Consider the following 14569-nt stretch of genomic DNA (forward strand, 5'->3'; position numbering starts at 1 on the left):
GCCCATCACTTCTACTCGCTGGTATTGTGTACAAGTACGTCATAGTTGATACTTAGGTATCAGGGGGTCAATACCAGGGTCTGACCGTTTGATACCTCGGGTATCATGCACGGTACCAGGTACCAGGGTCTGGTACCTCAAGCATCATGTCTTGTATCTCAAGTACTAGTCGGTACCCATAGGTGGTATATGGTATCGGGTATGTCATCTATGGTATCAGGTACCGAGTCAAGACGTGGGGAAGGAGAGCGCATTGTCATCGTCTGGCTTACCGGCAAATCACATATCATTGTCTCACCTTTTCTTCTCCATTCCTCTCATCGACGTCTCCCCCTTCATTTGTTGTTCCCGTGACTGGTGGGGGCAAGGAACTAAGGGTGTCGTTGCTTCGTTTCTTTACAACACTGGAGCTCGAAAATGGGGAAAACAATGTTGGTCCCCTCCAACACTATTTTTTAAAGGTCGCTGATTCCGTCACTAGGTAGGTATTTTAGAAGGTCATAAAGAGTGGAGTGTCCATGATGGTGCGTGAATACAAGTCTCCCATGAAAACTTCTTTTTTCCATAAAAACGAATTCATTTTTGAAAGGACTTCGTATTGCAATTGGATAAAAAAAAACAAACTTATTGAGAAACCTAAGTTCGGCTGTGATGGGCTTTTAGTTGTAAGGGACAGTGATGGGCTGGTATAGCCACAACCCACATTGCTGCAGCGACCCAATAGCATTTCCCTTCGTGCTAGGCTGCTAGCAGCCGGCGCGCTTCCGCGGGAAGCCAAACCCCCAAAAAAATTTCTCAAAAACTCCGCGGGAAACCACACGCGCGCGCCATCTCCTCCTCTTCCCATCCTCTTCTCATCCCCAAAGTCCCAAACCTCACGCGCGGCGCGAAGCGGCTCATTTTCGGATCCCGCATCGGGCGGGAAAACGGCGGCGGCGGCGAGGGAGGGAATGAATCGCGCCGCTTGAAAAATATAGCCTCCCTCCCCACCCTAATCCCCATTTCCATCACCCCCCTCGCGTGGCGGCGATTCGTTTTTTCCCCCAGATCCCTCCTCCGCTTCACTCCACCGCCTCCGGTCGAAGCAGGTGATCGATCGATCTCCTCGCGCTCCTCCTCCTCATCCTCTTCGTCGGCCGCGACTGGACCGGCGGTAGAGTGGAGATCCTCCGGGCTTTTGGGTTGGTTTCTTTCGTTGGATTGTTTCGAGCCAGGGTTTCGTTATGGTCTTGTATTTGCCGTGGGCAATCGAACTCTAGGCTGTTCTTTCGAGCCAGGGTTTCGTTACGGTCTTGTTTGCCGTGGGCAATCGAACCCTAGGTTGTTTTTTTCTCTCCACTCTGTCCATTTTAAGTGGTAATTAGAATTTTTTTTCGAAGTAGTTTTGGGGGCTCAGATGGTGCACTCACGTTTAGATCTGGTCCTGTACTGTTGAATTCCTAAACTTGTTTTTTTGGGTGGGGAACTTGGGATCTGAGGGCTAACACCAAAGAGAGATTTGATTTTGTTCATTAATATCGTGTCTGTCCATGTCCAAGGAGACTGATTTATCTTTTTTCTCCATGTTTAATTTATCTTGATCCAGGTTGAGAAGGGTGGGGGAGATTCTTCGTTCAGGTGGTTAGGTAGAGGAATTCGCTGTTCCTAAGCCAGCCATCGCAAGAACTGAACTCTCAAGTTCGTGCCTTTAGGTGAACATCGCCATTTCCCAGCAGCAATGGAAGGCGGCAAGCTTCTTGGCGTTGCTCACCCTGAACCTGCTAATAATATCGATGCTGACCTGCGCTATGATTTAGGACAGTCGCGAATGCAAGTAGATGGACCTGTTGTTCTCAACCGATCTGCCGAGCTCGAGCCCAGCGATTCGATGGCCATTGATGATGTCCCAGTTGAGGCATCAAGCCAACCTGCGCCGGCGAAGCAGTCTCCTGCGCTGATGGATACCATCGTGGAAGTGCAGAAGCAGCTGAAGAGGAAGAGGGCTTCCAGTGGCCCGGCGCTTGCTGCAGCAGACAAGGATGCTCTAGTTGCTGGATGTTGCCAGGAGCTCGAGGGCTTATTGGAGTATTACAGGGAGGTTTCGGGTCACAGGATGCAATTCGAAGTTGGGAACCTGTCGACGAATGCTGCTATCGGATGCTTGCTAGAGGAGAGCAGTCTTGGATTGTCCAAGTTGGTGGATGAGATATATGAAAAGCTGAAGGGAATGGAAGGCGTGTCGGCGACTTCGGTCCGGAGTTCTGTGCTGCTCATTGGGCAGAGGATGATGTATGGGCAATCTAGTCCGGATGCTGATGTGTTGGAAGATGAATCAGAGACGGCTCTTTGGTGCTGGGAGGTAAATTTTGTGTTGCTTGATCAGTTGATGGCTTGATGCACGCAATTATGTGTTTATATGTGTTGTGGTGGCTTAGTTGGTTTTTGTCCATTGACAGGTGAGAGATTTGAAGGTGATTCCTCTGAGAATGCGTGGACCTCTGAGTACGCGTAGAACTGCTAGAAAGAAAATCCACGAGAGGATTACTGCTATTTATTGTAAGCCAGACCTTCTTAAGTCCACTTCCATTTCTCAATACGTGGTGGTAGTTTTATAAGAAACTAGCACGTTCTAGCGTAATTGCGTGGGGGCAATTATTGTTCCAAGTTAGAACTGCATTTACTAAATAATTAGTATTGTGTTTATTTCTGGAAAGGCAACCACATTTCTTATATAGTTGTAGGAGTGCTCCAGTTTATTTTATTTTGATCTAATTTCCATATCGGCTTTACCATGAAAATCTACTTATCCAGTACTCCATATCTTTCCTTTTCTGCTCACTAAATAACTGCACCGATTGCAGCAACGTTATCAGTTCTAGAAGCTCCGGGAGCTGAAGCTCAAGTAAATGATATGAGGAAAGCATCACTGAAGTTAAGCAAAGCACTGAACCTGGAAGGTATTAAATCATTGGTGGAAAGAGCGACACAAAAGAGCAACATTGAACGGTTTGTACCTTCTTGTTAGAGTAAAGTGTACGGGCGGTCCTTAAACTTGTAGGGGTGTGTCATCTAGGTCCCTAAACTCTCAAAATGTATATCCAAGTCTCAGAACTTGTCATAGTGTGTCATCTAGGTCTCAAATCGCCACAACCACTTCAGGATCATACATGGCGTTGATGTGGCATGCCACACGGACATGACGTGGCATTATTTTGACTGACAAATAGGACCCATTTAAATTTTTTCCTTTTTCTTTTTTCTTCTCTTTTTCCCCTTTATTCTCCTTTCTTTGTGACCTGAGCAGAAGAAAGGAAAAAAAGAAGAATAAGAAGAAAACGGAAAAGAAAAAGAAAAAGAAAGAAGAAAAAAAAGAAAAGGACACGTCATGTCCATGTGGCATGCCATATCAGCGCCACGTAGGATCCTAGAGGGGATGTGTTGATTTGGGACCTAGATGATACACTTTGACAAGTTCTGGGACCTGGATATGCATTTTGAGAGTTTAGGGACCTATATGACACAACCCTACAAGATTAAGGACCGCTAATACACTTTACTCTTCTCGTTATTACTTTCTGTCCAAGGATTTTCTTGCACATTTTTTATGAGACAGGTGCACACATGATTTTAATCTTGAATCTTTTAGCACTCTGATTTATATATTATATTTTCTTGACAAAACAGGGGTGCCAAAAATACTGGATCAACAGCTAAAGAGCCAATGCAAGAGATGGTGAAAAGCAATAACGATACTGGGATTATTGAGAATGTGGATGACTCTCAGCTGCAAAAAAACACCTCAACTAATGTCAGTATTTCTTCCTGTTTTGTTCTTGAAATGGTCACATGCAAATCTGTTAATGTCAAATTTATTAGAGGATCACATGTATTTGACCAACAATAATTTGGTATATGTTCTGTTGCATATTAGAGCTAAAGTTCTGGACATGACTTCACTTCTTTGAACTATCAACGGCTGACTGTAACAAAAAGCACACAGCTGAACTTACATTATACTACAGTTTATTCTTAAGCAAAGCCACTTGAAATAAGTACTCCCTTTTACAATAGGCATGTTGAGCTTGGTGTTGTGGTCTTGAAGTCTTGCTATTTGAGCTACATGTAATTATTCCAAGGATATACTGTTCACTAGCATGGTTTATTAATTTGTTTTGGGGCACAGTGCAATGTGATGCAACAGTAGTTTCGCAAGGAAATTACATATGTTTATCCACTAATGCTATACTGCTGAATTTTAGGAAAAAGATACTCAGAAAGCACAGAAACAAGTTGAAAAGGAGCTAAAACAGAAGGAGAAAGAAGAAGCTCGAATGAGAAAACAACAAAAGAAACAGCAAGAAGAGGCGCTGAGAGAACAGAAACGACGTGAAAAGGAAGAAGCTGAAATGAAGAAACAGCAAAGGAAGCAGGAAGAGGAAGCACAGAAAGAACAGAAGCGCCGTGAAAAGGAAGAAGCTGAAACGAGGAAGCAACAAAAGAAGCAGCAAGAGGAAGCTGAGAAAGAACAGAAGCGCCGTGAGAAGGAAGCTGTCCAACTCAAGAAGCAACTGGCCATTCAGAAGCAAGCTTCTATGATGGAACGGTTTTTCAAAAATAAGAAAGACAGTGAAAAGCTTGAGAAACCTGGAGGAAAGGACTCAGGCGTTCAAACTACTGATCCATGCACCACCAACAAAGAGGTGGTACCATTGGTTACATCCATAATTGATTCTTCATTCTCTCAAAAAGAAAACTGGGCTTTGGAGGATCTTCGCAGGTTAATTTCCTTCTGATGTCAATATGTTTCATATATATGCGCCTAATTGTTACCTCATACTTGAGGCTTTACCAGAAAAAAAAATCATTTACATTCATATATTGTTTTAAGATATGCCAATGCATCACATTTAATAGAAATATGTAACAGGTTGCAGATCAGTGGTTGGCAGAAGTTATCTAGCTATAACAGGTCCTCCAGGTGGGGGATCAGAAACAAACCCAAGAAAGAAGCTTTTAAGGAGCTCAAACTTCAAAAAACCTCTGATAACATGCTTGAGGAAATTCTTTCTCCTAATGAAGATACCTGCCACAATTTAAGTCAGGAAAATGAACCAGATAAGTCAGCAAATGATGTTGATATGCTACCAGCGGTTGAGCTACAGTTTCATGGCACCAATCATGCTAATCCTCTGCCAACTAGATCAATAAAGCGGAAGCTTTTGCAATTTGACAAAAGCAACAGACCTGCATATTATGGGACTTGGAGGAAGAAAAGGTTAGTATTTAATTTGAATACCATGTTCTTAATACTTTCCAACCTCCTGTTTTGAATGCCATGTTTCTTAATGCTTTCCATTCTGTAATCCTTTCCAGTGCTGTTGTTGGCCCAAGATGTCCACTTAAGATGGATCCTGATCTTGACTATGAGGTTGATAGTGATGATGAATGGGAAGAGGTAATTGGTGATTTTGCTCCTTTATTCTCTTTCTTTCTGGCAAGAGGTACTCATGTTGTTTGGCGCACAGGAGGATCCTGGTGAGAGCCTTTCCGACTGCGAGAAGGACAATGATGAAGTTATGGAGGAGGATTCCAAGATCACAGATGAAGAGAGCGAAGATAGCTTTTTTGTCCCCGATGGTTACCTCTCGGATAATGAGGCAAGTCATTAATAAGTGAATTCTTTACCAGTTTACGATATAAATAGAACTTTTAAGTTTGTCTTTTTGTGTAAATGTACATCTCTAAGATGCTTCCATTTAGTTACTGTAACTAACAATCCGTTCTGTTGTGAGAGTGGTGTGCTATTTGTTTCTCTGTACCTGCTGAAAGGATGATAGAAATGATACTTGTGCATACTTAAATCTTCGTTGAATTTATAAGAAAATAAAATTGTGGAACAAGACAAATCCTTGTATGAATATGTATGCTGATATGAGCTACGTCTTCTACTTTTTCCGTATATGAATATGTATGAGTTCTAGGTTGTGATACACTTTCAGTTCTGTTCTACATACATGCGAGATCAATAGTTGTTTCATTGACTAAGGCCCTATTTGGAAAGGATGGGATAAAATCCTAAGGACTAGGTTCAAATCAATTCAACATTTGGAGTTCCTTTATTGCAGGGGATTCAGATTGAAAGCCTCTTGGACGACAAGGATGAAGCCAGTAGCTCACCACCAGACCAGTGTGCAGAAGTAGAGGAATTTAGGGCTCTACTACGCCAGCAAAAAGTACTAAACACTTTGACTGAGCAGGCTCTCCGCAAGAGCCAACCTCTAGTGATATCAAACTTAACTCATGAAAAAGCTGAATTATTGACTGCCGGAGACCTCAAGGGAACTTCTAAGATTGAGCAGCTCTGCCTACAAGTTCTTTCAATGCGCATCTGTCCTGGAGGTGCTACTATTGATTTACCGGTTATTGATAGTTCATCTGCAAATGCTGAGGAGACCAATCAGTTGAATGTGAAGAGTAGTCCTGCTGCTGCTTCAGCTATACCAGATACAGACCTGGCAGAAATTGTAAGTAATCACTTAGTATTCAATGGTAATGTGTTGATTGGATATGCCATTTTCTTATACATATTGTTCAATTCCAATGCAGGTTAAGGTGATAGGATCATGCCGTGATGGTATCAATAAGCTGGTTGAGTCACTGCATCAGAAATTCCCGAATGTGTCAAAGTCACAACTGAAAAATAAAGTGAGGGAGATTTCTGAATTTGTTGATAATCGTTGGCAGGTAAGATACTTTCACATTCAAGAACGCCATACCAACAATGTTTGCTTTTGTGCTAGTGTTATTTACAGCAGCGCATTATGAGAGATGAAATATACTTGGAATGCTCTATTAAGTTATTTTTTCTTATCTCTGCAGGTCAAGAAAGAGGTTCTTAGCAAGCTAGGCTTAAGTTCATCTCCTGGTACTGTACCTCATATTCATTTGTCAGTAGGAATCTTGCCCCCATTGTCATCTTCTGAAACCCTTCTAACAATAAGTCTTGTTTTTTTCAGCGAGTTCCAAAAAGCCCAAGAGCATAGCGACATACTTCTCCAAGCGGTGTCTACCTCCGGAGGAGGCCATCCTGGCTTCACCTGAGCTGCGCCTGAAGTCGAAAACCACTCAAAACGTCAATGGTGACACTGATATTCCTCGAATCAATCTGCTCCCCTCGTCCCAGTAGGATCCTGGAAGCATCTTCAGTACACCCAGATTAGCAGATACCTGAGCAACAATGGTCTGCAGCAGCAAGGTTACTGCATTGCAACTCCATTTTGCAACATTTCCCTGACGAAAGAGCTAGAAATGTGTTCTATAACTTGTGATGGATGCTCTTTTTGTTGCGTTCGCCCTCTGCCGTTTGACATGTATTTATCTGGCAGTGATGGTGATTAAATGTCTGTCAAACTACTGAATCATCTGGGTTTTTTTTGTTACTACAACTTACAAATGGATTCCAAGCAAGAATGTGAATGGTTGAGGAGCAGCAGCATAGCATCATAGCAAACGCTTTAAAGCAATATATATTTGCTTTGCATCTTAGTACAAAAGAATTCGAGTACACATGAAAATATCACTAGTACAAAAGAATCATGAGAGTAATTCTACTAATAATCTAAACAACACACGAAGAATGGACTCTTCGGTCGCACCAATGGCGGAGTGGAGTGGAGGAGGTGATGAGGGCTTCAGAGTTTCAGACATGGTAGGAGGCGGCGGCCCAGTTCTTGTTGTCGTAGTCGCCGGCGCCGTCGTCGTCGTCGAGGCGGAGGGAGAAGGCGAGGGCGAGCGCGGCCCACTCGAGGACGAAGATGGCGGTGCCGAGGCCGCCGACCATCTTGAGGATGACGGCGGCGTCGTCGTCGCGGACGTAGGACTGGAGCTCGGCGAGGAAGTCGGAGGTGCGGGTGAAGGCGAGCAGCGCGACGGCGCCCTGGAAGATGGCGGTGAGGGCGGCGCCCGCGGTGTGGGCGTTGTGCCACTGCGCGGGGGTGGCGGGCGCGGTGAAGGAGCCCGAGCAGCCCGCGGCGGAGAAGACGGCGGTGAGGGCGTGGAGGAAGAGGAGGAGGAGGCCGCACGGGGACGGGAGGAGGCGGAGGGAGAGCGTGAGGAAGATGCAGCTGGACGCCGCCCCCAGGAGCGCGTAGTTGCAGAGCAGGAACGCCCTGTGCGTGTGGCTCCCCTTCCCCGCCGCCATCGCCGCCGCCGCCGCGAGAGATCGAGCCGGAGTCGGAGTCGGAGTCGTCGGTGGTGGTGGAGGAGGCCGGCGGCGAGATGGCGAGAGCGAGAGGAGATCGTGGGTGGAGGTGGAGAGGGAGGAGGAGGGGGCTGCTACTTATGCTGCGTGGCGCGGGGGATTTGGCCGTTGGGGGAAGAAAGGCGATGGCCGCGAGGCAACGGCTAGTCTCGGTGAGCGGGTGGGCCACACGGCGGTCACTGGCAGGTGGGACCGGGATGGCAGAGAGGGAGAGCCGTTGCTTGAAAACGTTTGCAAAAGTGGGGGAATCCAATGAGTGGCAGAGTATAGAGCCAGCCGTTGGTGTATGCTTTTCTTTCTCTTTCTTTCTTTCATTCTTTTTTTTTTTTGCAGCACTGTATTTCTGTATGTGTCCTGAATTCCTGATGCAAATGTATTAGGCATACTCTCCGGCCTCAATTCTCCCAACGTCAAGTATTTGTCATCACAGTTCATTTGATGTTGATGTTTTAGCTATCCCAGCGCCAAAAATTTTTCACTCGAGGGAGTAATTTAGTTCATTGATTAATAAATTTCAAGTAAATTTTACAAAACTATATAATTAAAAATGGGTATCATAAATCAACAAATTTAGCGTGAAATTTATCACAAAGCTATAAATTTAAAACATCATATCACAACTACATATTTAATAATAAAGTTGTCAAACAACTGCAGATTTTAGAGTCTATATCCATAGCACTATTGAGATTATCAAAGTTATAGTTTTGTGATAAAACCAATGTTAAATCTATATGTTTCTATTATGATTCCTTAAATATATAGTTTTGTGATAAATTTTCTTATATACACTTTCTTAAATCTGTAGTTTCTTAATTCTGTAAATTGTGATAGATTGTTCAAAGGGACTATCTAAAATTCTGGCGACAGATTTTTTAGAAAAAAACTTTCAAATGTAATTACAGTGTAAGTTATATGTAATTACAGCGTAATTTCTATGTAATTACAGTTTAAGTAATGTGTAATTTTTGTTTTAATTCAAGTTTGGATAACTGCTCACTTGGTTGAGTCGTGATGCGTGCGACCAGTTGGTCCTAGGATCGAATCCCCGTTCTTGCAGTTTTCTGTGTTTTTTATCTCTGGCAGACCAGAAATCGAAAGATATCCATAGAAAAAGGTTGTTCAAATATCTATAGATTTGTAAAATTTAATCTACGATGGTAAAAAATGCTTCTGATGTGGAGCTTGTCAGAACAACGCTATGGATCAATCTACAGACTACAGTACAGTACTGTCTGGACCATGGGCCCCACGGATCAACTCCACATAGAAGTGAAACAACATTAACATCATCTTGTGCTAACATGTGTTCATTATTGTTGAACGCTGCTTATAAAAATTTACAGTGCCGGTTCATCACCACGGCTGCTCACAGTAGCTCAGATCAATCAACTACATGAGAAAACATCAAATTTTTCCACAGAATTTACTGGGCGTGTAGCTACTGGCTAACGACTTTCACTCAGCTGCACAGATTGGGATCACATTGGCCACTGAAACCTGAAACTCTCACGCTTCAGAGACCAAACTGTCTGCCTCGGCGTCAGACGGCTGCGACTCGTGCTTCGCGGCGGCCTGGAGAACCCGGTCTTGGACCGCCGTCGTGGAGGGGGAAGTCGCCAAGCCAATCTTGCTTGGCTCCAGCTTCTTGGCCGCCCACGAGAACGCCTCCGCGCCTACTCTTAACGGGGAAAGCAGCAGTCTAGGCAATCACAAGGAGAGGAGTAAGGGGAACTTGTAAATTTGCAATGGTTTTTTTTTTTTGTCATGTGTTGGAAAAATGGCAGGTTTCGAGCACCTGAGCTGTAAATTTGTACTACAGAAAAGAAGCACACCACGAGAACGGATGATACTAGGATGACTTACTTTAGATCTTGCTCCAGATCCTCTGAACCCTCGTACGTAGAGAATCGCAGATAGATAGTCTACAAGAGTAGAAGAATGTCATGTAAACTGTGTTGTTTCCGCTTGCCATGATATTTGGATCGGAGTGAGTAGTAATATAAAAGGCACAAAGCTGTATTGCTTTACTTTCCAGGCAATTGAACAGAAGAATATATGATATGTACCGACAGTTTGAAAATGGAAAATACTTACCAGACCAAGGCTTAGAACACCTATGTATTGCAGAGTCGTTTCCCATTCTGCAGTTGTTTATCAATATCAATTAATCGCATATTCAAAATGAATACAAGTTTGAAACGGTTGAATTATAGCTGCTTTTCCTAACTAGGTTATAAAAGTTCAATAGCACATACCCATGATGGGCATCCAGTCAAAAAGATCAATTATGCACATTTAGGTAAAATGACAAATAAAAACAATCATGACTCCTAGTAATCCAGTAAGCTTCCCAGGGTATGAATTATTCAAAATGGTGTTTAAAGCGACCTGCAAACACTCCACTAAGAAATGCCTTCTCAAATTCCCTAAAATATCATACTTGTGAATGCAGCATCGCTTTCTGTTGATAAACTGACACTGAGATTAAAAATTTACTATTTTCAACAGCGTTCTGTTGCTGTTTTTCTGTAACTTGTACTCTTCCAAATCTTAATGAAATTACTCGGCCTCCTTCGGCCAGCCCGCCCAAAAAAAAGAGAGAGATTAAAAACCTGTCCTCTTTTTGCATAACTGTGAATCCTATAGACCATTAGGAGCTCCAAAGAGCAGGACAAAATAAAAAAGAGAGAGAATATGAAAGAGCCCTTATCTCTGACAAGAGAACATACTGTTCTGAAAATCATATGACTTGCAATATATTTAATGTATAGCAAAGCAATGCAATAACCACACTTAATGCTTTCCTACCCCTCTTACCTAGCAAAGCGTACGCTGCTGCTGAGAGGCCCTGCACAAAAGAACCAAATTTAGAAAGGAAGAAATATTGCACGTAAGGCTTCAAATGCACAAAGGGAGAAATGTCGTGATTCAGTACAACTTTTAAAAGAACCATTCTTAAAAAAATATAATGGAACCAATAATCAAAGAGAAACAGGACAGTGTGCCGACTGCCAACAGAGGCAAAAGAAAGTAAAAGGAGACCAATTGATGTTTATGTACCAGGAGAGATCCAAGGACAAGTGTTGGAGTGGGCTTTATGTCTTCAAGGATTTCCTCTGCGTCCTGCATACATTCAAAACAATATTGTGAGTTTTCGACGTTAATAGTACATAGTGATAACAAAAAGTGCTACCTCTACGTAGTATTCAACGCTGATACATACAAATTTTTGGAAAGGAACAAAGAAAAATTGTGACCAAAACCTTATACGCTTCTTTTCATTCAAACATGAGGTTTTTGTCTGAATTTTTACCTCATTTATTACTGTTAATGCGGTCTCAGGTTTCAATTCTTTCACTCGAAGGTTCTTTGCCCAAGATTGGAAACCACCTTTAACAAGGTAAGGTCGCTGCCATCAAAACAGTCAAATTTAGGCAGGACTCGGATCAGTGAAAATGAAATATTTTTGGGAGAAACTGCATTGGAACTTACCTGCACACCAAGCTTCTTCAGTAACCTAGCAATGGCCTTTGATCGGCTCCCATTAGCATCCATAATTATAACCTTTGAATCACCCTATAAAAGAAGATTGAAAACATACTTCACTTATTTTGAAGAAATCTTAGACTGAAGATATCAAATCCAAGTTCAGGCAAACATCATACTTTGACCAACTTCAAGTTGCGGATGATAACTGCGAGCAACGCATCATCAACATCTCTTCCACTTTTAAGTAGCCTCTTTACTGAACCTTTAATCTAAAGAAAAATATGTGAACTTAATATCAGTAAGCAAAATCAGTTTTGTACTCTCACCCGTTTGAAATTGAAATGGCTGACTGCTGCTAGAGTTGCATAAGTTTACTTCTCAGTTTTCTTTTTCTAGAATGAAAACAACTCCTAACATTATTCCAACAAAAAGAACTCATTGCATACACTTCAATCCTCACGGATATACATAAAAAATTGGAACTGAGTTCAGGTTAAGTAGACATATAAACTGTCCAGCAATCAATGGCTGGTAGCACTTCAGATCTCCAAGTTCAAACAAAGACACACCTCAGGTGAAGCAGCAGTTGCATATTTAGATCTAGCTGCACGGCGTAGATCCGGAATTCCATCTTTCACTCTCAAGTCCTACAAAAAGGATTCCATGATAAGCTGTTACAGTTGCTTTTGAAATACTAATGATGAATCAAACACTTGAAGTTCAGGTACATCTGCATGTAAGCTTATATTCTCATGCTCTAGAGGAAACGCATCAAAGAGTTGTAGTGCTACAGTACTAAAAATGTTTGTACTGAATGGCTTGGCAGGAACAAACTGTTCTACATTGGCAAAGGCATGTAGGTGGCTAACAAACAATATTATCTTTTCTACGGTTTGCAGAATATATCATGGACCGGATATAAAAGATGAAAACGGACATCAAAGAAAGAATAGGCCAGTGAGATTTACAATCTCTTGCCTCAGACCGAACATCAATAAGTACGGCTTTGTCATCATTTCTCAACAGCTCTAGTGTGGATTCGGGTGACAAGTCTCCGGAATAGCCACCGTATGCGAAGAGCCAGTAAGTTAACCTGCAACATAGCAGGGATTAAGAAGAAGATTTGGTATGAACATGTCAGCTATAAATGGCAAAGAGAAAATCTCATTTACCCGATTGTGGTTGAACCTCCAAGCAGAACTGCCAATTGAACAATAGGATCACTTGGGTCCAAACCAACATTCTTTTCAATACCTTCGACGACTACATATACCTGAATCATAGCAGGCAACAACAGATTGAGCAATTTCAGTAAAATGCTAACTGGCATACCAAGAACAAGAGCTGAATTCTTGCCACTGATTTACCTGTTGAAGGGCACCTCCAATCGGTTTCAGAACTAGACTAGCTTTCTCCTCGGAGGAGTTCAGCAAATCTTTCACATTCGGTGGCAACGACGACTTGGTTGATCCATAGTAATATCCAATGGATGTTGCTGCGCTGCCCAGTGAATCCTCGGCAGCAACAATAGCCTTCCTAAGGACATCGACGGCGACGGTGCCAGCTCCGGCCACCTTGTCCTGCAACGCGCCGGAGGCGTCCGTCACCCCACCGGCGGCCTGCTTCTTGGTGGCGTCCACCGACGCCGTGAGGCCACCAACCGCGCCGTCGACGGACTTCCTCCAGGCGCTGAGCGACTGGTACGCCGACAGCCGCAGCTTGTCGTACCCCTCGGTGAGCGCGTCCTCCGCCTGGAAGATCTTCTTCCCGAGGGAGTCGATGAGCCTCGCGAAGGCGGCCTCGGCGTCGGACGCGTCGGCCGGGAACGTGGTGGGCACCGGCGCGTCAAGCAGGGCGCGCTCCGCGGCGTCGGTGACGGCCGCGTCGGCCGTGGTGGCGGCGAGGTCGGAGACGGCCGTCAGCGTCGCCGGCTCGACCCCGCCGCAGCAGAGCGCGTCACCTGCTGCGGTGGCGTCGGCGCTGGGCACCTCCGCGGCGGCGAGGCCCCGCACGATGTCGTCGGGTGACGCGGAGTAGGGGGAGAGGATGGATGAGTCCGCGAGCAGCGGGCGGTCGGGCACCGGCCGCGCCACGAGCGGATCGGCGTAGGACCTGAGCGCGCTCACCTCCACCACCCTCCCTCGTAGCGCCGGCGCGCCGACGACATGGGCCACCGACGACGTCACCTGCCAAAGCCAACCAAACAGAAGCATTAGCGACTACCAGAACGACAACGGCGGCGGCGGCGGAGGCGGCGCGCGGTGGTGGTTTGTTCCGTACCGGGCAGAGCGGGGAGCAGGTGGGCGCGGCGGAGCAGACGGGGAGCAGCATGGCGGCGGGCGGGCGGGGTGTCAGCGGCAGCGGCAGCGGCATCAGCAGCTCGCTGCTGCCTGCCTGCCACCCGTTTGGTTGGCGCGTGTCGTCGCGGCGCGGCGCGGCGAGGCGTGGCGTGGCGTGTTGTGTGGAAGAGGCGGTTTGTTGATCCGGGACGAGTGGAGACGGTGCGACGGCGGATTTGGTGATCGCGGAGGCGGGGATTGCGCGGATTGGTGCTCGTGGATTCTTCGGTTTCTTCCCCGCGCGCGTGGGACCCCGGCGCGTCGCTTGCCCCGCGCGGCCGCGCCACATGTTCGACGCCTCGTTGCCCCCGGTCGTTTTCACCGCTGTTTGCTTTGCTAGCTCCTTGGTCGTTGTTGCTGCTGCTGCTCACAGTCCATCATCCATCCACTGGGCTACGAGTGCTGGTTTCTGAATCCTAGGGGGGCAAACATTTTGCTATTTGAGTTTTTTTTAAGTAGATTTTGTTTTAAACCAAACTGTTGCGAAACTATAGATACG

General features: G+C 45.0%; 3 protein-coding genes across 8 annotated transcripts; 1 reads left to right on the plus strand and 2 right to left on the minus strand.

Moving 5' to 3' along the window:
- Nucleotides 1-881: 881 nt before the first annotated feature.
- On the plus strand, nucleotides 882-7468 carry LOC4324973 (chromatin assembly factor 1 subunit FSM-like). Of its 6 annotated transcripts, none has more exons than XM_026022398.2 (14): nucleotides 882-1088; nucleotides 1586-1691; nucleotides 1797-2338; nucleotides 2436-2535; nucleotides 2841-2985; nucleotides 3664-3787; nucleotides 4239-4756; nucleotides 4907-5254; nucleotides 5353-5434; nucleotides 5505-5636; nucleotides 6105-6503; nucleotides 6586-6723; nucleotides 6859-6904; nucleotides 6996-7468. In XM_026022398.2, exons 3-14 carry the CDS (start codon nucleotides 1808-1810, stop codon nucleotides 7163-7165), a joined length of 2733 nt encoding a protein of 910 aa, XP_025878183.1. In that variant the 5' UTR covers nucleotides 882-1088; nucleotides 1586-1691; nucleotides 1797-1807; the 3' UTR covers nucleotides 7166-7468. The 6 variants fall into 6 exon arrangements, with proteins under 6 accessions (XP_025878183.1, XP_025878182.1, XP_015621606.1 ...); XM_026022397.2 differs by having other exon boundaries at nucleotides 1802-2338; XM_015766124.3 differs by having other exon boundaries at nucleotides 1001-1181.
- Nucleotides 7469-7482: 14 nt separating this feature from the next.
- Nucleotides 7483-8290, minus strand: LOC4325096 (uncharacterized). The gene has a single exon (XM_015766126.3). The coding sequence runs from the start codon at nucleotides 8177-8179 to the stop codon at nucleotides 7679-7681; it is 501 nt and encodes a 166-aa protein (XP_015621612.1). The 5' UTR covers nucleotides 8180-8290; the 3' UTR covers nucleotides 7483-7678.
- A 1223-nt stretch (nucleotides 8291-9513) lies between these two features.
- LOC4325097 (uncharacterized) lies at nucleotides 9514-14185 on the minus strand. The gene is made up of 13 exons (NM_001404912.1): nucleotides 14012-14185; nucleotides 13099-13917; nucleotides 12904-13004; nucleotides 12710-12824; nucleotides 12301-12378; nucleotides 11908-12000; nucleotides 11735-11818; nucleotides 11556-11651; nucleotides 11303-11365; nucleotides 11060-11090; nucleotides 10337-10383; nucleotides 10106-10164; nucleotides 9514-9941 (listed from the first exon to the last, which is right to left on the minus strand). Exons 1-13 carry the CDS (start codon nucleotides 14102-14104, stop codon nucleotides 9749-9751), a joined length of 1872 nt encoding a protein of 623 aa, NP_001391841.1. The 5' UTR covers nucleotides 14105-14185; the 3' UTR covers nucleotides 9514-9748.
- Nucleotides 14186-14569: the final 384 nt, after the last annotated feature.

This window comes from Oryza sativa, chromosome 1, assembly GCF_034140825.1.
Source record: "Oryza sativa Japonica Group chromosome 1, ASM3414082v1".
Lineage (NCBI taxonomy): Eukaryota > Viridiplantae > Streptophyta > Magnoliopsida > Poales > Poaceae > Oryza > Oryza sativa.